Below are 23,234 nucleotides of genomic sequence, written 5' to 3' on the forward strand. Positions count from 1 at the left end.
GAACAGGAGAAACACTGATAGATCTTGGACCCAATTTTCTTCTCACCCCTCGTAACCCTACTTGAGTTATACATGTAAAAGTGGTGTGTGAAGAGAATCAAGCATACCCATCCCTTTCTAGAAGCCCCTCCAAACTCAATATCTTCACTCCTTTTCTCATTTTACTGTTAGTCTAAACAGTTTGTTACACAGGGGGAGAATTGCACATTTATCTCACCACTTAATAAATGAAAGACACGTCAGTTTGTTCAGATTACCAAGGAGCAATGTACGTGAATCTTTCATTCAAAGTTTCTTCTCTCTGAATATTAGTATTACAACTACACCACAATACAGCTCACACACCAATATACTTACACTGCTACTATAACCACGTACAAAAAAAGGTTTTCAGTGAAAATGCTGTTCTGCAGGGTGGTCTGTAAGAATTCCCTCTAGAGCATGAAGGAATGGGCAGGACTGTTTCTTTCAGAATGAGGTGATTCAAGCCTCTTCCACTCCCCTGTCTCTGGATTCCACTGCTACAATTAGCGTCTCTGGAGGCAATGCTTTGTGTTTCAAAGATTTTGGCAGGAAGGGGAGGATAGGAATGACCTGTACCTTAGGCCAAGTTCTCATGATTTCCCTCTCCATCTCCATTATTTTTAAAGCAGTTTGTACTCCCCAATATACATCATCTTCAGATTTAGAGATGCGCTCCAAATTCCCAGGGCGTGGATTTTGGACAGGCCATAAATACAGCTGCAGAGCTAACTCAAGATGCTCTTGGGTGTAACTTAAAATGAAAAACCCTGGTGCTGCAACTGAGAGTATGGCTCAGCCATTATTTTTTAAAAATAAGATCTATTTTTCTATCTGTATAAGGAAAACAATCTCCTGAGGTTAGGGGTCCAAAGACAACCCTTTCTGACTCGGGAAGACATATTTAACAAGGACTGCGTGTATTACTTCATAAGCATGCACTCTTACTTTGAGACTTGCTGTCCCTCTCTCATTATATAGTACTTCCTTAAAATGATTGCAGTGCAACCTAAAGCAAGTTTATTGACCCATGCCTACAATAAAAGTGTGTCTTAAAAAAGACTCAGTATGCATTGGAGTATGCAAAATTAATCCCTTAACAGTTGGCGAGGAATGTTGTTTGAAGTCTCATCATTCTTGGACAGAGGGTGCTCTGATTTGCTTGAAAAAACCCAACTTGCAGCAGAGAATGAAATACATTTCTTGAATTAGTTTAATGATGCATAGCTTCTGATTTCACTACATATAAAACTAGGAACTGGCAGCACAAATGGGAATAACGGACGTAAACCATTTCTTTATTCCACTGAAATCTGCTTAGTTTCTCCAATGTTTGGAAGTCAGGATGAACTCACCGAGCTTGCAAATTTCACATTTAATGTAGTCTCAACACTACCTTACAGGTCGTTAGGAAACTGCTCCATCTTTTCAAAGATGAAACATGGCAGTTTTCACTTACGCCAGCAGAAATCTGCAGGATCTCCACTGACTTCAGTGGACTGCACTAAACACTGACTCTAGGTTCCTGAAGATGGACCAGAGCAAAATCTGGCTCACTTGTAAAAGTAACCACCAATGGACTTAGTAGACACTTTGCTGCCCGGTTGCACTTTGAGCAAAGATATTAAAAAATAAGTATCATTCTTTAACTCATGTCCTGAGAGACTCAGGGCTTGTCAACACTTACAACACTGCAGCGGTACACCCCTGAGTGACATAGTTATACCAACATAAGTTTGTAGTGTAGACCAGGGTTCAGCATTATTACTTTCACAGTCTGTTATTCAGGAAAGCAGCCCCATTAGAATGTGTCAGTGTTTTGCGCTAAGGCTCAAGTCCAATATAAGAAGTAAAACAAAGTCTGTTTTACATTTCAACATAGACAGCTGTTATTTGGACACCAGGCTATGAAGAGCAAGAACTGATTACGATCTCATTGTCACTAGTATAAATGAGGAGCCATACCACCAAAGCCACTGGAGATATTCTGGTTTCATATCGGTGTATTTCCACTGACTTCAAATGCATTGTAAATGAGATCAGAATCAGACCTTAGGATTGTTAATGTGTCATATTTACTGTAAAATAACCACATTGGCTTTCAAAGTAATGCAGCTGAGACCTCATCAGTCTTATTATTTATTAATTCATTTGTATTATTGTACTTAGGAGCCCAAGTTATGAATCAGGACCGCACTGCGCTAGGTGCTGTACAAACTACGACAGTGACCTTCAGCTATCTATTCAGACATCCTTGATATTATATGGCATCAACTGGGATTGACTACAGATGAGTTGCCAAAATTATTGCATATAATTTTAATAAAGTTTCCATTCCTATGAACCTCATTCTAGCACGGGTTCTATTTCTAAGCACTCCAGCTTCAAATACATCTTGTCAGATATGAATTAAGGCCATTTTAATTTTGTTATTTAATTAATTATACATGCTGTATTCCATAAACTATTTTTTTTCCTGGAGATGTTTCCACAGCAACCAGTCACATCACTTACCAAGAATGAAAGTTGCAATAATATACTTACATAAATAATTAAAAATCCTAGAGCAGAGTAGGTAATAAAAATATATTGCCATGATAAAACATGAAGCCAGAGAGCATTGCTTTAATTAAAAATTATAAGCACACTGCAGTAAACAACTTAGTTACACTTAGTTTGAAGTCTAACTATTGTGTATCCTGTACTTGTTGAATCCAAAGAGCAAAGAAATGACAAAACTGATCTCTCCATGCAGACAAATTATTGAGGCCGGTAACTATGTTTAATTAAGATCTATTGTTAATAATGGATTTCAGAAACCAAGGCTCTTCTTTTAATTTCCCAAGGTAGAAATGTTATTAAATTTGGCCTTTAACTTCTCATTGACACATACCCTTGAAACTTCTGATTAAAATTTCAGAGGTGAGAAAGAGGCACCCAAAATTAAACTCTTAAATCTGGCACAAAAATAACAGTGATCCCGGATTAAGAAATCAAATTTGAGAAACTTCATTATCAGTCTATTAATAAGTTGTTGGATTATAATTAATAAGGGGACTTCTGGATTTATTATTATTTATTATTATTATAATAAAAAGTTGGGAGCTGTAGAAGGAACTGAATACTTCCAAAAAAAATATAGGTTAATCAGTATTAAAATTGCAATTGTACGTTAACTGGTTCCATTGCTTTCTCCCTGTGGACACATTTCAGAGTAACAGCCGTGTTAGTCTGTATCCGCAAAAAGAAGAACAGGAGTACTTGTGGCACCTTAGAGACTAACAAATTTATTAGAGCATAAGCTTTCGTGGACTACAGCCCACTTCTAATTTTGCTCTCAGTTACATTAGTGTAAATTGTGAGAAACTCTTTTGGTTTTGTTTACAGGTTCTTGTTTTGAAGGCTTGATTCAAATTCCACTGTACTCAAGGAGATCCTTTCCATTGACTACAGATCAGGACAGGATTGTCCAAGGCCTGGCTTGAAATTAAGATTACTCTAGATTTAAACAGATGTAACTAAAGGCACAATTGGACTTGGCTCTTGCAGTGTATGGTTGTGCATTTTAGTTCTCAGTATGATGTTTATAACTCTAATAACATCCGTTTATAACTCTAATAACAACTCGAATGTTAATGCAGGTGCACTGGTAACCATATGCAGACCCATATCTAGACCTACAGGTTCATGGGTTTTGATTCTTGCAAATACTTGGAGTCTTTGAATACTTCAAGTTGAAGAACTAGAAGGAAAATTGTCTCAAAAATATAGATGCCTATAGGATCTTTATAAGGCAAGCTATGTTTTCCAAAGAGACAAGTCATTTAAATCAGATTCAGATATTTGGTGCTCAAAGAATAGATTCAGTTTGATTTGGAACCATGGTACAGAAATGTTTGTTTATGTTATATTCATGGTTTTTAAGGTGTAGTTGTTGCACTGAACACAGTAGATTAACCTATGTTGCTGGTAATTACTAATAGCTACCAGCACCTCCTAGTTGTAGGTACAGCAAATTGAAAATACCTTTTTGGCACTGAATGGTCTCATACATTAGCTGCAATACGCTGAAAACAAAGGTGAGTGACGTGAACAAAACCCCTCAGACCTCTATCTGTACAGACATATATTTTGCAACTGACATATGTATTTTGTTGGGAATAATGGATGCATAGATCAGGGACCTGGGCATGCGGTTCACACAGATGCATGGATCAGGGATGTGGGCATGCACACACAAACCATGACTTGCACTTGCCCATTAAGGCTTAGTGAATGTGCACTTTGTATTATGCCTGCTTGAAAATTTGATCTTACTATACCAGTACATCCACTGGTGAGAACTACAGAGCATTTTTCCACAATACATGCAATTTTACCCTAGCTAAATTGCAAATGCTTTTCCCTTTCATATAAATGTCTAATCCTTTATTGACTCTTCATAAGCTATTTGCTTCAATAATACCCAGCAGCAGTGAGTTCCACTGCTTAATTACATTGCATTGCATGAAAAATCCTTCCTTTTCTCTATTATTTATTTTGTTCAGTGTTTTCTATATCTTGTATCAAAAAGTAGATATATACAGCCTGATTAGTCTATTCTGAGTCACACACTATTTTCCATACTCCTATTATATTCCCATTTGTTTTTCTCCTTATAAAATTAATAGTCCTTGTCTTGTAAAATACTTCCTTGTACATGATCACTATCCACTCTCAGCCCTCTACACCTCATTGTTTTTCTTTTTCTGGATGTTCAGGATGAGAGAAGAAAACCTCTCTTTTGGGTAAAAGAAAATTCCAATTTTTGGCAGTGCAGATATTGTCCACATTAGGTTGTGAGCTCTGGGAACCTTTCGTTTAGCTTATGAGCTATTATTATTCAGAATTTCAGGAGTCTTTTGCAGCAGGTTGTGACTAGTGGTAGATTGCAAAAGGATTTATGCTGTTTGGCTGGCTATATATGCTATTTGAAAAGCAAACTAGAGTTCCCAGCGATCCACTAATACCACCTATAATTTGCATTCCCAACATAATCATTAAAAAAATTGGCAAAATCAGCAAGTCTGATTGAGAAGTACAGATAGCAGATTCAGGATTATAAGAAAAACCTACTGCATGATTTTCTTAACTCATTTCACGTATACTCCCTATTCTCTTGGGGCTGCTCTCTTAGCAGAACAAGATCAAACATTGCAAATAATTAATGAGCCTTTTCTTATCAAATAGCTCCCATGAAAATACTTAAAACTATCAATAAATTTAGCCCTGTATATGCTAAACTCAATACCAACACCAAAGGGAATATGGGACTTTTTTTCTACATGAGTCAGGCTTTGAATAATGCACCTGAGGGTCATATTGCTGTATCTGACGTGATAGAAATTCCACAGCTCTTTTCCATCCATCAACAGAAAGCTATGATAATAGTGAATGAAATAGGAATTCCCCGGAGCAAAGACTAAAATGAAATGAATGGCTAAAAATGCATTCAATAAATAAATACGTTTAAAAAACAGGGGAAATGACATCAGTTAAGATCCATCCTTCAGATAAACTGATTTTTAAGTGACAAAGTTTACAGGTACTCTTGATACAGAAAAACAAAATATTCATAGTCTATTAACTAGATGTTTTTGAGATGCAGGGAACTGAAATCTTTAATTATATGCAGTACCTTTTCCCCCTACATTAAATGTTGAGTACTCTTACCTGTTTAAATTCATCTTCACATCATTTTAATCCCCGCCCTAGTCCAATCCTTCACAACACTATGCTGATACATGCTTATTTACATTGAATTTCATTAATGATCCATAGACTAATCTTCCGTAAGAAGTGGCCAGTCACTTCTAAACAATCCTTGTGATGATGGACAAATCCACACATCTGAGATGGATTGGCATTCTGGTCTCTACAGGTAGAGCCTTAGTGCCTGCCCTGCAATCACTGGGCACTCAAAGATTCAATTGATTTTGCCTGGAGTGTAGGGTAAACAAGGAATACAGGAGCAGGCCAACACCGTTTGAGCTACATAGCTTATCCATGGCCTTGTTGCTCCCTCTCATGGAAAAAAGGAAATACAGAAGGGTAAAAAATTACTTCTAAATCGCCATGAAGTTTATCATAAAGTCAAAACATCATTCTTCCTTCATGAAAATGGTGTTTGCAACGTCATGCAGTAGGGACTCAGGAGAAGGGGTCACAGACTGCACTGCCCAAGAGAATCCTTAGGGAAATCAGAGCACAATGTTTCTTAATCCCTTTTACATTATTCTATGGCACCTTTCTATCATTCATCTTCAATTCCCTGCAACAAGGCTCCATTTCTAACTGGAAACTCTCCTGGGAAGCACATTACAAAGAGTGGCTGCTCACTGACTTTTCTCCTCACATGCCCCCTCTCAATCTTTAATGACCGACAAGGCAGCTGATCTGGAGAGGGACTCCCCAGGCTACAGCCTCTGGTCCTCCCTTCTGCATTCTACATCCTCGCTCCACCCAGTTTTGCTTCCCTCGTCCAGGTCAAGTGTCTAAGCATCTGATTGAAACGCCTCCTTTGATACGCAGGAAGGTAGAATTAACATCATTGCAAAGAAAATGCTATTTTGAGACTAACATCATTGTATGACTTGTGTGTTCTTTCTAAATTTTCATCCAGTTCCCCAGAGACTCCAGGAACCATTTTTAACTGTAAAAATAATCTGCTTTTTTTGGACTGGAAAAATTATTTTCCTCTTTCCACAGGAGCCTTCCCAGAACACTGGTAGATCATCATCATAAGCTGCCTAATATAGCCTGCAGTCTCAAGAGATTCACCCCAGGAACATAGCAATCATATGCCATAAAATAGCTTTAAAATTGATTCTCCATTTTTAAATATGAAAAGATGGCAGCACTTAATAATTGCCAACTCTGTTCCTCAGAGACAGTGTATATGGATGAATTATATTTCTATAGTACAGAAGACATCATCACATGGCTGATGAGAGGAAGACAGCTAAGGGAGCTAGCCAGCTGCTGAATATCTCTGGGGTTTTCTGCCTTCCTGCTATTGATTAACTTTGGCGGGCAAAAAATTAGCACTTCTCTGTGTTAGGATCTTGTCATCCAGGTTAGTAGGACTCTGGGATAATTTACTGGTTTGCTGTGTGGTATGGTGTGGTTGAAATCTAGGCTCAGTTGCTGACTGTCTGGGCTAGATCGCCCTGCAGTTAGGTGGGTTAACACCTGAATTCAAGTGGGGCTCTTTGAAGTGAGGGCAGTGTAATTTTTTTTAACTAGGCCAGCAATTAGAGGTGGCTGAGTGAGAGAGGGTGAGTCACCCATTCCAGAATGCTGTGCTGGCAACAAGAGAGGAGTAGATCCCAATGGCTGAGGAAGAGAAGTCACTTGCCCCTCCCCCAAGGCTGGGGGACTCATGGCCACCACCCCTGAGAGGAGAAGACATAAGATGGTGGTGGTCAGGGACTCCCTTCTGAGGGGGACAGAAGCATCCATCTGTTAACGTGACACAGGAGGAGTATTGCCTGCCTGGAACCTGCACCTGAGATGTTACAGAAAGCTTGCCAACGCTCATCCGTCCTTCTGACCACTATCCCATGCTGCTCATCCACTTGGGCACTAATGATACTGCCAGGTCTGACCCATAACACATGATCACTGACTACAGGGCTCTGAGAGCAAGGCTGAAGAAGGTGGGGGTGCAGGTGAGATTCTCTTCCATCCTCCTAGTTGAGGATAAGGGCCTAGGCGGAGACACATGCACCCTGGAGATGAGTGCAAAGCTGTACAGATGGTGTTGACAGGACATCTTTGGCTTCCTCGACCATGGGGCGCTATTCCGAAAAGGAGGACTGTTGGGAAGAGATCAGGTCCACCTGACCAAGAAGAGGAAGTGTATTTTTGGACACTGACTAGCCAACCTAGAGAAGATGGCTTTAAATTAGGCTCAAAAGGGGGCAAGTGACAAAAGCCCACTGGTAGATATAAAAAGGTGACCTTGATAGAGGACTAGAAGATGTGGGTGGAGGGAATGAAAAATGACAATAGTGTCATAGAAGCAACAAAATGGAAAAGAGTGGGGAAATCTGCTTAACATCTTAAAAGTCTATATGCAACTGCAAGGGGTATGGGGAATAAACAGGAAGAACTGGAAGGCTTAGTACACAAGTTAAATTGTAACTTAATTGGCATCACTGAGACTTGAAGGGGGTAAACCTCATAACTGGAATATTTCTATAGAGCAGTATTGCTTGGTCAGGAAGGACAGGAAGGGGAAAAAAAGAGGAAGTGTTGCTTTATACATCAAGAATATATACAGTTGTTCTGAGGTCCAGAGGAGGTGAAAGGCCGACCAGTTAAATATCTCTGGGTGAAGATTAATGGGGAAATGAAACATGGTAGGGATCTATTTGAGACCATCAAATCAGGAGGAGGAGGTAGATGCGGCATTTCTAGAACAAATAACAAACATCCAAATTTGGTAAGTAATGAGGGGTGGGGGCATTAACTACTCAGACATCTGTTGGATACGTAATACAGCAAAACACAAAATCTTCAGTAAGTTCTTGGAAAGTATTGGGGACAACTTATTGTTTCAGAAGGTGGAGGAAGTAACCAAGGACAGACTTTTAAGACTTGATTCTGACAAACAGGGATACTGGCTGTGAATCTGATCATGGAAGGCCGTTTAAATGAAAGTGATCATGAAATGATAGATTTCACAATTTTGAGGAAAGGAAGAAGTAAGAACAGCACAATAAGGAAAATGGACTTCAAAAAAGCAGACTTGAACAAACTCAGAGAACATGTAGGTAAGTCCCATATCTAAGGGAGCATATCTAAGGGGAAAAAATAGTTCAGTTTTGCAAAGAGACAATATTGAAGGCAGAACAGGAAACAATCTTCATGTGAAGGAAAGGCAGGAAGAATAGGAAGAAATGAATATTGCTCGATCAGGAGCTTTTGAATAACTTGAAAATCAAAAAGAAATCTTACAAAAAGTGGAAATATGGACAATTTACTTTGGATGAATACAAAAGAATAGCACAAGCATGTAGGGAAAAAATCAGAAAGGCCAAGACACAAAATGAGTTACATCTAACAAGGGACATGAAAAGCAATAAGAATTTGTTCTAGAAATACACTAGGAGCAAGAAAAAGACAAAGAAAAGTGTAGGTCCACTACTTAGGGGGAAGAGCTAATAACAAGTAAAGGCTGAGGTGCCTAATGCCTATTGTGCTTCAGTCTTCATTAAAAAAGTTAATTGTGACCAGATGTTCAACATAATTAATATTAACAACAAGAGGGAAGGAATGCAAGCCAAAATAGGGAAATAGCGGGTTAAAGAGTATTTAGATAAGTCAGATGTATTCAAGTCGGCAGGGCCTGACGAAATTCACCCTGGGATGCATTAAGGAACTAATTGAAGCATTCTTGCAACCATTATAAATTATCTTCAGGAAGCCATGGAGGACAGGTGAGGTCCCAGAGGACTGGAGAAGAGCAAACATAGTACCCATCTTTTAAAAAGGGAACACAGAGGACCTGAGGAATTGTAGATTAGTGTTGATTGGTTCACTGTCAAACTGGGACAGCAAATCTTGTGGGCTCCCTTGGGTGTCTGTCCTGGGTCTGGTACTATTTAATATTTTAATTAATGACTTGGATAATTGAGTGGAGAGTGTGCTTACAAAATTTATGGATGACACCAAGCTGGGAGGAGTTGCAAGCACTTTGGATGATAGGATAAGAATGAAAATGGACCTTGGTAAACTGGACAATTGGTATGAATGAAATTCAGTCAATACAAGTGCAAAGTACTGCATTTAGGAAGGAAAAATCAAATGCACAACTACAAAATGGAGAATAACTGGATACGTGATATTACTGCTGAAAAGGATCTTGGGGGTTATAGAGAATCACAAATTGAATATGAATCAACAATGTGATGCAGTTGCAAAGAAAGTTAATATAATTCTGGAGTGTATTAACAGGAGTGTTGTATGTAAGACAAGGGAGGTAGTTGTCCCCTTCAACTCAGCACTGCTTAGGTCTCACATGGAGTATTGTGTCCAATTCTGGGTGCCACACTTTAGGCAAGATGTGGACAAATTGGAAAGAATCCAGAGGAAAGCAACAAAACTGATAAAAAGTTTAGAAAACCTAACCTATGAGAAAAGTTAAAGGCTGTTATAAAGAGGACAGTGACCAGCTGTTCTCCATGTCCACCAAAGGTAAGACAAGAAGTCATGATCTTAATCTGCAGCAAGAGAGATTTAGACTGGATATTGAGAAAAACTTTCTAACTTTAAAGATAGTTAAGTCTTGGGATAGGCTTCCTGGCAGGTTGTGGGATTCCTGTCATTGAAAATTTTCAAGAACAGTTTAGGCAAACACCCGTTGGGGTAGTTTAGGTTTATTTGGTCCTGTGTCAGTGCGGAGGGCTAGACTAGATGACCTCTCAAGTTCCCTTCCAGCCCCCCATTTCTGTGAGTCTATGATCCTTGCATTTCTCTTAGTTGGCCTTTATCCAGAAGTAAGTTTATTATTAGATGCCACTGCTTAGTTGAGGAGCATTTATTATTCCTGTAGCCCTTGAATCTCGGTGGATAATAATTACTTCATTAAAGACGTTAGAAATAAATATAAGCCTGGTTCATCCATCTGAAAAACAGAGAAATTATTCTCATAAACTAGTTTAAAATTAAAAACAACAACAACAGTTTTCTTGTGATCTCCTGGGCAGGGGTGGGGTGAGGAGGGTGGGGAAGGAATTAGAAGCAGGTTACAAATCATTCTAAGAACTCTGTATCGTAACTATTTCACTCCACCGCTTGTGGCACTGAATTGTTCTATTGCAGTAACTTATAACATGGAAAACTATTGTCACCTGCCTCATGTAGTTCTTTGTCTTCCTGATAATGAAGCTCTTCATTATGAAAAAGAAAATCCTCACTCCTTATAATCCAGATCCCAAATGAATTTAATTGAATGTGGTACAAACAGCCAAGCTCTACAGGCACAACAGACATTTGTATTCACTTTTTGGTAGACTTAGAGTAAAGAATATTTCACTCACCCAATAGTCTGGTGTTGCAAGATATCTGGATCTGTGGCGCTTACTGTTAACACAACACTGCCTATGGGGATGTTTTCTTGTTTGGTCACTGTCATTGGGTCTGGGTGGAAAACAGGGCCTTCGTTTACATCCAGAACAGTGATCTGAACTGTTGCTGTAGAACTGCGGCCGTAGGCTATGTCTGGAACCAGCGGGTCTTCATTTTCTACTTTGATCAGCAGTGTGTGGAATGCTGAGATCTCGTAGTCTAAAGGCTGGAAGACATGTCAAGAAATCAGAGCACCAGATGCAAAGAGCACGTATAACATTCACCCAAGCTTGTAAGTGACAGAAATAGCCACAAAGGGACAGCGCCTCCATCACCATCACTGGCTACATCCTGCTGGCTGGTCCAAGTTCAGCACCAGACAAGCTGTGTTGTCTCCATCTCATTCTCTGTGTATATATAGCCACATGACAAAACCACACCATGTACTCTAGCATAGTAGCAGAGTTACTAGCTTCCAGTAAGCAGGATTCAGCAGGGTTATTGTAACACAAAAGGAGTGACATGTATTCCCTAAACTGAACTGCAAGCCAACAAAATACTTTCGACTAGCTAATTTCAGTACTTGGTCCTTTTCATATGTAATGCACCTCACAGTAATAATCAATTATACAAAAGCAAATTGTCCTTACTTTGACAACAGAGAGCATTCCCTCATTCGTCTTCGGATTGGTATGGATTTCAAAACTCTGTCCTGGGTTTCCATTGATAACAGTATACACAGCTCTCCAGGCGCCTGTTGCTGGATCATCGCGGTCTTCAACAGATAAATTCACCATCACTCCCGTGACTCCTTCCTTTACTGTGGCGTGGAACTAAAACAATAATTGTTATTAGTATTAGTATTATTAACAATAATAATAGTTACTGTTTTCTAGTAATGACCACACACATGTTTTTTTGTTCAAGCCAGCATTAATTATTTACATCAGGAGAAAGATGTAATACTTGAGTGAAACTGAATTTCATAGTCCATAAATAATACATTCCCAGAGCATGAAGAGTAAGATACTGTATTACTACTGCACTGCCTCTGTTCTTGATAGATTGTAGATAAGTAACAATGTGATAGAAAACATCCTTTGAAAGCACTTGACTGAGAAGAAAAGAAAATCATCTAGTAACTTCAGTTAATGCCCTACAGATAACACACAGAGGTGCGGAAGTGCACAACTACTGGAAAAAGAAATATTCAGAACTGAGAAAGCAAAAGGGTGGATGGAACACGATTCATTCTTCTTTTAAGATTCTTGCCTTTTGATTTTTTACAAAGTTCCCCTCTTTTAACTGCTCATTACAGTGTCATAAATAAATAAAATATTTGACTTGTGTCCCTGTCCTGCTTTTTCCCTGATGAGTTTCTCTGGGATAGAATAAATTGTGGTTCATTTTACTACGTAGTTCCCATAACTATCATGCATTACATTCTCTTTTCAGAGGGAAGAACTGTCATTATGGGAAGTTTGCTGCCATTTTACAGGTCAATTAACCAAATCTTACCTGGGTAATCTACAACTTGATTATGGTCCAGTCAAACTGTATATGAACGCTATTCTCACTTAGCAGGAGTATATTAGGTAAACATTGCAGATGCACATGAATTTCAGACACAATAACATTTCTCACTTCTAAAGCACTGGCAGCTGAAGCACTTTATATGAATTAATGTAATGAATACATCTCTCCATGATCTTGTGGTGGGGAAGAATTTTGATATATCCATTTTATGGATGGATAAACTGAGGCTCAGAGAGACTCAAGGCCCAATCTTGAGAAGTACAGATCACCTGCAGTTCAAATTTAGATCATTAGGAGCTGGGAGATCTCAGCATCTCTCAGGATTAGCCCCTCAATGGCCCCATCCTGCAAACTTCACTAATGTTAGTAGCCCCCATTCCCCTAACTAAGGGGTCAGCAACGTTCGGCATGCGGCTCGCCAGGATAAGCACCCTAGCGGGCCGGGCCAGTTTATTTACCTGCTGACGCAGCAGGTTCGGCCGATCACGGCCCCCACTCGCCGCGGTTCGCCGTCCCGGGCCAATGGGGGCGGCGGGAAGCGGTGCAGGCCGAGGGATGTGCTAGCCGCGGCTTCCCGCTGCACCCGTTGGCCCGGGACGGCGAACCACGGCGAGTGAGGGCCGAATGTTGCCAAACCTGCCACATCAGCAGGTAAATAAACTGGCCCGGCCCACTAGGGTGCTTACCCTGGCGAGCCGCGTGCTGAATGTTGCCGACCCCTGCCCTAACTGGTTTGCCTGTGGCTGCTTTGTCAGTGGTAATACTGTTTTTTATTCCCAGGGACAAAATTCATCCATCATACCACTCTAGCAGTGTCAATACTTTTGCCCAAGGAGTAGTGATGAGGAGTCCTTTGCTCTATCTTATCAACCTCACCCCCCATAATAACAGAACACTTTGAGAGGTTACAGGGATTTCCAAATATTACCCAAGACAGAAGATCTAAACTATAATCTTATTACAATATAGACTTTGCAATCTGGTTACTTGTAGGTACAATTTGATCCCCAATACTAAAATATAGGGGAGGCAACTATGTCTTTTTCTGTCTTCAGTGTCTTCTTTTTCATTTTTTTCCAACAGACTTGACTTAGGTTCTCAAGCCCTTTTTGAATTTATCTGGAGAATCTGAGTGCATGCATTAAAATTCATTTATTTCAAGCTCTTCAGCTTCAGACTTGATTTTCTAAAAAGGGCAACATTATTGATTGTCTGTTTCTATCGTCTTCAATACAGTTGGCAAGAAATTTAAAGGTTCTTTTGATTTTGGGAGTTAATACATAGCTTGTTATTGAGCTTCGGTTCAGGCAGATCATTAAGCTCATTTACAGCTTAATTAACCTGAAATAATATTTTAACAATATGTTAACTTGACTTCAAATGGATCAAAAGAAAATACAATATTTTTAAGAACCTCAGATATAATGGAGCAATGGTTACCAAGAAGCTGCTCCACGCCACATAGAAAAGTGCTGTAACTTATAAAGCACACTTGTTCGGGTCTCACGTTTTGAATGAATCCACCATTTCTTGTAGCATTTAGGGCCTGAATCTCAGAGGTGCTAAGCACCTGTAACTTCTGTTAAAATCAGCTTTCCAAGTTCAGTCCCACGACTGATTTGTTGAATTAGCAAATTCAGTAGTGAGCCCTCTCCAGTCTGTTAACAGTTTAAGTTCTGCAGCCCTGCAAAGTTTATCGGATGTTGACCCAGGAACAATGAGAAACATACCCTACAGTATGGTTAAATGTGGAGGTCTGAACTTTATTTACAACTATTAACAAACTGGGTAGCCACAACCTCACACTACCCAGTGGAGTTGTTCCAGTACAGAGCTCAACTAGCACACCAATGGCCCAGGGGCAGCAAACATGAGGGTGAGTGCGATGGCCATGCCCCCTCTACACCCTCAGGCCTACCCAGGGATCCTGACTGGAAACAAGAGTCCTGCTCAGCCTCCCTCCTCCACACCAGAGATAAGATGAAGCCAGCAATAGGCTATGCAAGATATGGAGGCATACCCTCTCACCATGCATAGTTGTACTCAGGATCAATGCCCAGGCAGTCCATTGCGTCACAGGGACCTAAAACCAGACCATTTTCTAAGCCAATATCACACCGCCTCATGATTTCTTAGAGGTGGGTCTCAACTGGCACCAGACTATAAACCTGAGGGTGGGTGTCAACACCATGGGCCCATTACACTCTCAGGCCTGGCAGGGCACCCTGCCTGAAAACCAGCATCCCAGCCCACTTCCTTCCTTCATGCTGGAGATAGCACAGATAACATGAGGGTGCTCTAAGCTGTGCAAGACATTGGTGCAGACGCCCTCACCATGGATGGCGGTGCCCATGGTCACTGTACTGGGAAGCCAAAAATAGCTACTTGCCTAGGCAGCAAACAGCAGCCACCTTCCTTGCCTAGGCAGCGAACAGCAGCCACCTTCCTTCCCCTTCAGTTTCCCCCTCCTATTATCATCCACCACTGACCAATGGCAGCAGCAGTGAGCCAGAGAGTCTCCAGTGCCAGCATACAATAGCTTTTCCCTTCCTTGAGTCCTGCAGTATAGAGGGTGGGGAGAAGGGAAAGGGAAAGAAGCAACCGCCCCATACACATATTGAAGGCAAGGGGGGAAGGGGGAGAAGAAGAGGATGCATGTGGCACATGGCCCTAGTTGTTCCTAGTTGAGTTTTCATGCCCCCGCTCCCACTCTCAAGGTGCTTCCACTTCTTCCAGCCCCACTGCAGCCACAACTCAGTAGCAAGATGAGCATTTACTATTATTGACATTTTTTACTTAAAAAAAAAAGATCAGCAGATTCCACATTTTAAGCTTTTTCTCAGTCTTGGCTCTGTACAATTACTAGACATGCACTGCAAAGACCAGATGTTCAAAGATGTTCAGGACCCAACACCTCCCATTTAGACATCTAAATAGGGGGCCAAATTTCAAGAGAGCTCAGCTCCTATTTAAGCCCCTAGGCCATGATCCTGCACCATTAAAATCAATGGGAGCTTTGCCATTGACAACAACAAAGGCAGGGTCAAGGCCCAATGGAGGGATTGGGACTCATGCTCCTAATTCACATAGGTGTTTTTGAAAATGCCACCCCTCAATCAAGTGGACAGATTTTTCATATGCACTCAGTACTCCCCTGCAGCTCCCATCAAGAATACCAAGAGCTGCTGGGTGCTGAGCAATTTGAAAACGTGGTCACGTTTCATTAGGTGCCTAATTTGGAGCTGAGTCCTTTTGAAGATCTAGCCCTTAAGGTAAATAAAGAAGAACACCCCAGTTATGATGCTGGACTCTGATGGAAAAGCTGGTGGAGATTCTTAGGTTTTTCAGCCAGTTCACAGAACACGAAAGTCAGTTTAAGGACATTTGATTTAACAATATCTTAACTGAGAATGGTTCTCTTATGTACTAGGCAGTCTTGCCTACTCCTTTTTCAGGCAGAACTCCCAGTGGCTTCAATGACAGTGAGTTAGCAATTCAGAAAAGGGCACTTAGACCTGGTGTGGCCAGAAACCTTCAGAGCTTATGATACCAGCCGGTCAAGTAACTGAAACTCCTCTGGGAAAGGAGTAACCTTTCAATGTAAACCTGATAACTCCAACCTTCAAGTTACATTAACCTAGGTGTTTTGCAGTTTACAAGCACTTCAGATGACCATCAAAGCAAGTGACTATTTGAAGCTGCTTAGAGTTTGGAATGTTAGGGCTTGTCTACATGGGGAAGTTAAGACACAGTAAGCTAGGGTGTGAATTTAAAGCACTTTAGCTGCTCTAGACTCACTCCCTGTTAGGACACTGACTGTGCACTAAAATGTTCCTCTAGGCAAATTAGTTTAGCACACTTCCAAAGTGCACTAAGCTAATGTGCTCAAACGTACTCTTAGTGCGCAGTAAGAGTGTTCACATGGGGTGTTAGTGCGGAGTAGCTACATGCACCAGCTAGTGCCCATCAGTTACTGTGGGTTTTTCCCCATGTAAAAGAGCTCTTAGGCTTGGTCTACACTGGGGGAGGGAGGAGATAGATCTAAGTTACGCAACTTCAGCTATGTGAATAATGTAGCTGAAGTCAACATACTTAGATCTACTTACCACGGTGTCTTCACTACAGTGAATCAACTGCTGCCGCTCCCCCGTCAACTCTGCTTGCGCCTCTCACCGAGCTGGAGTACAGGAGTCGACAGGAGAGCGCTCGGGGATCGAATTATGGCATCTAGACTAGACATCACAAATTGATCCCCGCTGGATCGATCGCTGCCCGCCGATCCGGCCGGTAGTGAAGACATACTCTTAGAATAAATCCAGGGGAGATGGATTAGGAAGCAAAGTGATCAAATGTGCATGATAAATGATCACATTGGCTCTGCAAGTTAGTACATGGATAATGTGAAAACTCTTATCACTCATATGAAAGTGTGAAAGAAGGAGCAGAGAGAGAGAGAGAAATTCTTACTATGGACAAAAAATACAGTATATGTTATATGGAGGATAACCTCTGGTGTCATTCTAGTCTGGAGGGCCCTTTTATACACAGAACAGACTCCCCAGTAACTAGAAAAACATGTTGTAGTAACAATGGCTCCCCCTTAAAAACCAAAAGCAAAAAAAAGAAGGGTTAAAAAAAATAAACTCAGAACTCAAGCTAGTTTTGAAAATGGGGAAAGAGAGTGATAAGTTCATCATCTCTCAAAATGCAAGATTTACACTCTTACGACAGGGTGCTGAATAGGGAAAAGCTACCGCCATGCTCTAAACCCCCCCACAGTGGCTAACACGTATAATTAGATCGTGAGTTAATTGATTTTACTCATTTTAAATATCCGCATATCCCCAAAGCACCACTATAAATTAAGAACAAAATTGATGAGTTCAGAACTTTATTTAAACTGCTGCCATCAGCACCCACATTAAAAAAAAACATCTATAAATCGAACACCTTGAGACAGATGCTTAGCTGGTGTAAGTTGCCATAGGAAGTCAATGGAGCGATCTAGGCTCCTTTATTACAGCTGAGGATTTGGCTCTGAAAGTTTAACTCATTCAAAAGCGTTATATGCCTTATTTCTAGAGATGGGCTCAAACCAAACATTCAAATCTAACCCCCTTGCCCTGGAACTGGGAAGGCAGTTCTAAATTATTATAAAGGATAATGAAACAATACAATTTAAAGTTTTGGTTCCAAAGGGGAAAGGGCCTAATTTTACTGATTCGGTGCAGTTCAAGATGGGAAAAATATCAGAGGAACAACAGACCTTAGGGGAGTTTCACCATTTGGAGCTGAAATCTTAAGAGATCAGCTAATGGGACTGCAGCATCAGCAAATTTTTACACTAGTCCTTGATCAAAACTCCACACTCTACCTTAAACGATCTGAAAATTGCCTTCTTGGCCAAAACTGTAACTTAAAGTTACTGTAATAGGTGAGATTTTATTTATGATGTGTCCACATGGTGCATAATAATAAATGCACTGGGGTACCATGGGTGACTAGCATCCAGCAATGGGTATGAGCATGAAGATATGCCCTTTGTAAGGCCGTTGAGCAAATTCTGCCTAAGACTGGGACACCAACCTAGCCCGAAGTAAAGAGCTGCAATGAACAGCAAATGCAATGTGAGAAAAACGTGCTTGAATTGATGATCTGTATATTAAGGCTCATTAGGATTCCACACACTGTCGGCCCCACTCAAGAACAACCAAATTAAAACTGCAAGTCAGTTTTCATTAATCAGAGCACCATTCCAGTTGAAGGTGTTGTGTGGGTTATCGTCATGGTATTTGTTTTCCTGTCTAGATCTCATGAATGATGAAAGATGATGAGATATATTAATACACACAGCTCCATAAGAGGATGTAGAGAAAGCTCCTAGAGGGAGATCAATCCGCTATATTCCCCACCACCACCCTTTAGAACCACCTCACATCTATTCTTTCCCACAATCCCTTGTATTTAAACCATGAGTTCTAGATACACAGGTTTTTGCAAATTAGGTTTATTAGAGTACCATATTTTATATTTTTTGTATATTTTATCTTTTTGTGTTGCTATTCAGCGGTAGCTGTGAGATGTGCATATATAGTATTTATGCATTTGTTTGGTAAGATGCTAGCAGGTTTTCTATGGCATTAGGCCTAAAATACTTCCCAGGACACATGGATCTTTGATGTGATCACACAGGTTTGCTGTGTCAAAGAACCCAGCAGAGAGAATCTCATGAATGTCCATTGCTGACATTTATAGTGGAATTCACTTGGAGAGACAAGCCAGACTTTCTGGCCAATGATAATCCAAAACACCTGGCATTATGATCCCATCAGACATCCCAAGCTTGCCAGATTAGGGCCTGGATAGAAATGTTCAATTAACATATGGGTGCTTCACAAAGTGATGTCGGTGATCCATTTGATCACTTTCCCTGCTGAGTCCAATAGTGATCAAATGCCCTAGCATGGTGTTAGGGGGCACAGTGTTCAATGTAAAACAGAGGACATGACCCGCTATGACCATTAAAGATTTATTGAACAATTCATATGAATAAGGCTGTTGTTAACCCTGTGACCTTGCCAAATTGCATCTTGGAAAATTATATTCTCCCCTCAGAACTCTCTCCTGTGTTCTTTTTTTTAATGACATTTACTGTCTTTAAGTGGTGTTTCAGAGTAGCAGCCGTGTTAGTCTGTATCCGCAAAAAGAACAGGAGTACTTGTGGCACCTTAGAGACTAACAAATTCATTAGAGCATAAGCTTTCGTGGGCTACAGCCCACTTCTTTGGATGCATATAGAGTGGAACATATATTGAGGAGATATATATACACACACACAGACAGCATGAACAGGTGGGAGTTGTCTTACCAACTCTGAGAGGCCAATTAAGTAAGAGAAAAAAACTTTTGAAGTGATAATCAAGATAGCCCAGTACAGACAGATTGATAAGTGTGAGAATACTTACAAGGGAGATAGATTCAATGTTTGTAATGGCTCAGCCATTCCCAGTCCTTATTCAATCCTGAGTTGATTGTATCTAGTTTGCATATCAATTCCAGCTCAGCAGTCTCTCCTTGGAGTCTGTTTTTTTTTTCTCTTACTTAATTGGCCTCTCAGAGTTGGTAAGACAACTCCCACCTGTTCATGCTCTCTGTATGTGTGTATATATATCTCCTCAATATATGTTCCACTCTATATGCATCCGAAGAAGTGGACTGTAGCCCACGAAAGCTTATGCTCTAATAAATGTGTTAGTCTCTAAGGTGCCACAAGTACGCCTGTTCTTTTTAAGAGGTGTGTAGCCTTGATTGTGCTCACACAGACAGTTGCTGTTCTTCACTCTAGACGTAGCTGTATTACCATAGTGTATTTAAAGTTCTCCTTGCAGAATTTGTACATTAATATATGAAGCACGTCGGGAACCATTTAGATGAGAGGTGCTATGAAAATGTAAGCTATTATTATAACACGACCAGGATTTGACGACGTAAACTAGATGCAATATCCTGTTAAAGAGCAGAGTGCAAAATGTAAATCACGTCAGTAGCCTTCAGTAATTTTCACTGTTTTACTGTAATAGTTCAGGCTATTGGGTACTTTATTTCTTATAAACTGATGATATTTCTTCTAGCTGCTTCCTTATTTTCTTCTTAATACAGAATATTCTCAAGGGGGATGGAAGTGATCATAGAAAATAACTGAATTGTACATTAGGAAAGATCTTCTTGAAGATATGAAATTGACCATCATCACTTTGAATGCATTTGTACTTTTTTTTTTTGTGTGCTATTAAATGGTTACAATTCCTATTGACGGCAGTAGGAATTGCAGTGCAGAATTTGTTCCCCTTTATGGAGAAACTCTGAGGCATTTTAATATTGCTGGTACCGCATATTTGAATGATGATTTAAAAGAAAAAGGAGGCAATAGTTTGTAGTCTGCAAATTGTAGCAGAGGAAGGTCGATTTAATGGAAGGACTGGAGATTTAGGGGATTAAGAGAGAATGTGTCCTTGGTCGATGATCTCCTCCTGGCTATGGTAAAGGAAATGCATCCATGCTGATTTTATTGATTATGTGGAAAGTGGGCAGTGCGGGCATTTGCTGTGGACTTAGGCGATGTAATGCAATTTTTTGTTGTTGTGAAGATTATGTTTTGGAAGGAGTGCCCAGGAGCTTGTAAAGGGAACATCTAATGGCTGTTTTTATATACATACCAATACATATAATAACAAATCAATGAAAGAAAGAACAAACAAAAGAATATTTCTGAATGTGACCAGGGAGCAAACTTTGCCAGCTAAAATTCTAGTGTAATAAAGGTCATGTGTATAACTACTGCCACAGTCAGTAGTTAATGTTCTGTGAACTCATAATTTCTGAATGGATTAAATTGCATCTGTTGCTTTTTAAAACCATAAATCAGCTCGCCACCCCTATTTGATTTGAGCTGTGAATGGTAAGTATTGTACTTCTGAATATATTAATAAGTATGTTGCTAGACTTAAAATGTATTAGGGCTGAGTACAGATTTGAATAGAAAATAAAATGTCAAGAAATGCACGCTTCCAAACATAGGAGATGTAATAATTTCAACATGGCTGATAAAGAACTTCAAGCTGATGATCATTCAGAACTGAAAAGGAAATTATTACTTGATGAAAGGATAATTTGCTGCTATTTTCTTTAACTCTTCACTGTGGAGTCCCAAACACAGTCACATAGTACATGTACTTGCTGCTAACACATTGACAACAAAAATAAAGTACAGGGCATTCTTGGTCTGATTCTCCTATGTGACTCCATTCCTAGAAATCAAACAGGAAAAATATTCATATCTATTATGCTAAGTATTGAGAAATATCTGTCTAGGCCATATACATTGGGTCAAATTATTCTTAAACTCTGAGGCCAGAAGAGACAATTAGGATAATCTAGTCTGACCTCCTGGCCTTTAGAACTCCACCAGCATTGAGCCACACAATTTATGGTTGAACTAGTGCATATTTTGAAAAACATCCAATTGTGAGACCTTCTCCAAGGCAGAATCCTTGGGATAGATGAGAAAAAGAAACTGAATAGTAAGATAAGAAGCCTAAGCATCCTATCTAATATCGTGTCACTTTTTGCACTGACAGTACCTCTGAACTGTTAAAGAACCAATTTCCCCGTGAAGATGGTTATTCACAGTGCCAACTTGCAGCTGATCACAATCCGTGCTGCCAACAGCAGATGTTTCAACAGTGGTTAAGCCTCTTCCTGTGGTCCTTGGCGAGCACCATACATGCATCAGAACATCTTGTATCTCTAGAATATTTTAGCAATGAAACGTAATCAATTCCCCAAACTTCTGGCATTTCAGAGTGTGCCAGCTTGTGGGTGAGATGCCCTAGATTTACAAGCCCCTCCAGCAGAGATATGTATGAAGTTGGCCCATTCTGAAAACTCTTTTTTGGAGTCAGTTAAGAACTATGGAAAGTTTCATAGTGTGCCAGGAGGTACAGATGGAAGGAGGTAGCTTTATGTGCAATAATACAAAATCTGTTTGAATTTTGAAACAAACTTCTAGCCAGTATCCATTTTCTAGGGGAAGTGGGAGGTAAAAGGGAGGGAAATTCTGGCCAGAGGTACAGTATTTCACACTGTCTGCACATAACAACTCTTCCAGGCAAGCCGAAGACTCTCTTTTCTCAAACTGATGAATAAAGTCTATCATATGCAGAATCTCAGAGAGGAAGTACATGAGTTTCCATCAAACTATCTGTCATATCTCCTGTTTGTGCAGCATTCACTGAATGGAAATTGCAGTGGTATATCAAAGTGCCGTAATATAAGGAGAATCATTTAAGGATTACAGTAGGAGAACTTTCATGATTAGTTATTTCTTTCTTTTTCTATTCTTTTCCTCTCATGGGAAGGTACTTTTTATCATATTGCCAACATTCTGAAGAACGCAGAGCTATCATTACATTAATAGGGACAGTTGGACTATGGGTTTGCAACTCTATCAGCACAAAAAGACTCCCTTCCCAAGGTCAAAAAGGAGAAGCAATAATAGATGTAATGGAATCTCACCGACCTTGTGACTTCAGAATGATGCGAGCCTTCTTGTATGGCATTGTGAAGGCAGTGTTCAAAGCAGAGTTTGCAAGGAGTTCTCTTGCAGCTGGTGCATGCACAAGGTGAAAGTGTGTGTGAATTAAATGTCGACTGGGAAGTGCTGTGATGGGGAGTGACTGAAGCATGGAGTGAATGGATGTACTATCTGAGGTTGAGTAAAAGAGAGGTAGGTCAGGAAGAAAGTAAAGATATGCTAAATGGAGTCTCTCTTTTCTGTTTTAAGGGAATCTATATTCTCCATACCCCGTTGTCCAGCTCCTTTCTTAGATGCTCATTTCATCTGTACTTGAAAGAAAAGTATATAGTGAAAAAGGAAAACTAAACATCTCCTTTCAGAGTGACTTTTGTGGTACTGTTTCTTCTTTGCAATGTCTGTAGAGGGAGCATTCAATGCACTTTCATCTTCTTGCCTGTAATTTACATTTTCTTAACAGTGCGTTCAGAAG

The 23,234-nt window shown here is 40.1% G+C and overlaps 1 protein-coding gene across 1 annotated transcript in view; it reads right to left on the bottom strand.

Moving 5' to 3' along the window:
- CDH13 (cadherin 13) overlaps nucleotides 1-23,234 on the bottom strand; it is a 766,947-nt gene that overhangs the window by 77,891 nt on the left and 665,822 nt on the right. Inside the window, exons 9-10 of the mRNA XM_034788956.1 lie at nucleotides 11,784-11,966; nucleotides 11,106-11,359 (exon numbers count right to left, since the gene is read on the bottom strand). Of these exons, the coding sequence (XP_034644847.1) occupies nucleotides 11,106-11,359; nucleotides 11,784-11,966 (437 nt within the window). The remainder of the gene's footprint in view (nucleotides 1-11,105; nucleotides 11,360-11,783; nucleotides 11,967-23,234) is intronic.

Source organism: Trachemys scripta, chromosome 13 (genome assembly GCF_013100865.1).
Source record: "Trachemys scripta elegans isolate TJP31775 chromosome 13, CAS_Tse_1.0, whole genome shotgun sequence".
Lineage (NCBI taxonomy): Eukaryota > Metazoa > Chordata > Testudines > Emydidae > Trachemys > Trachemys scripta.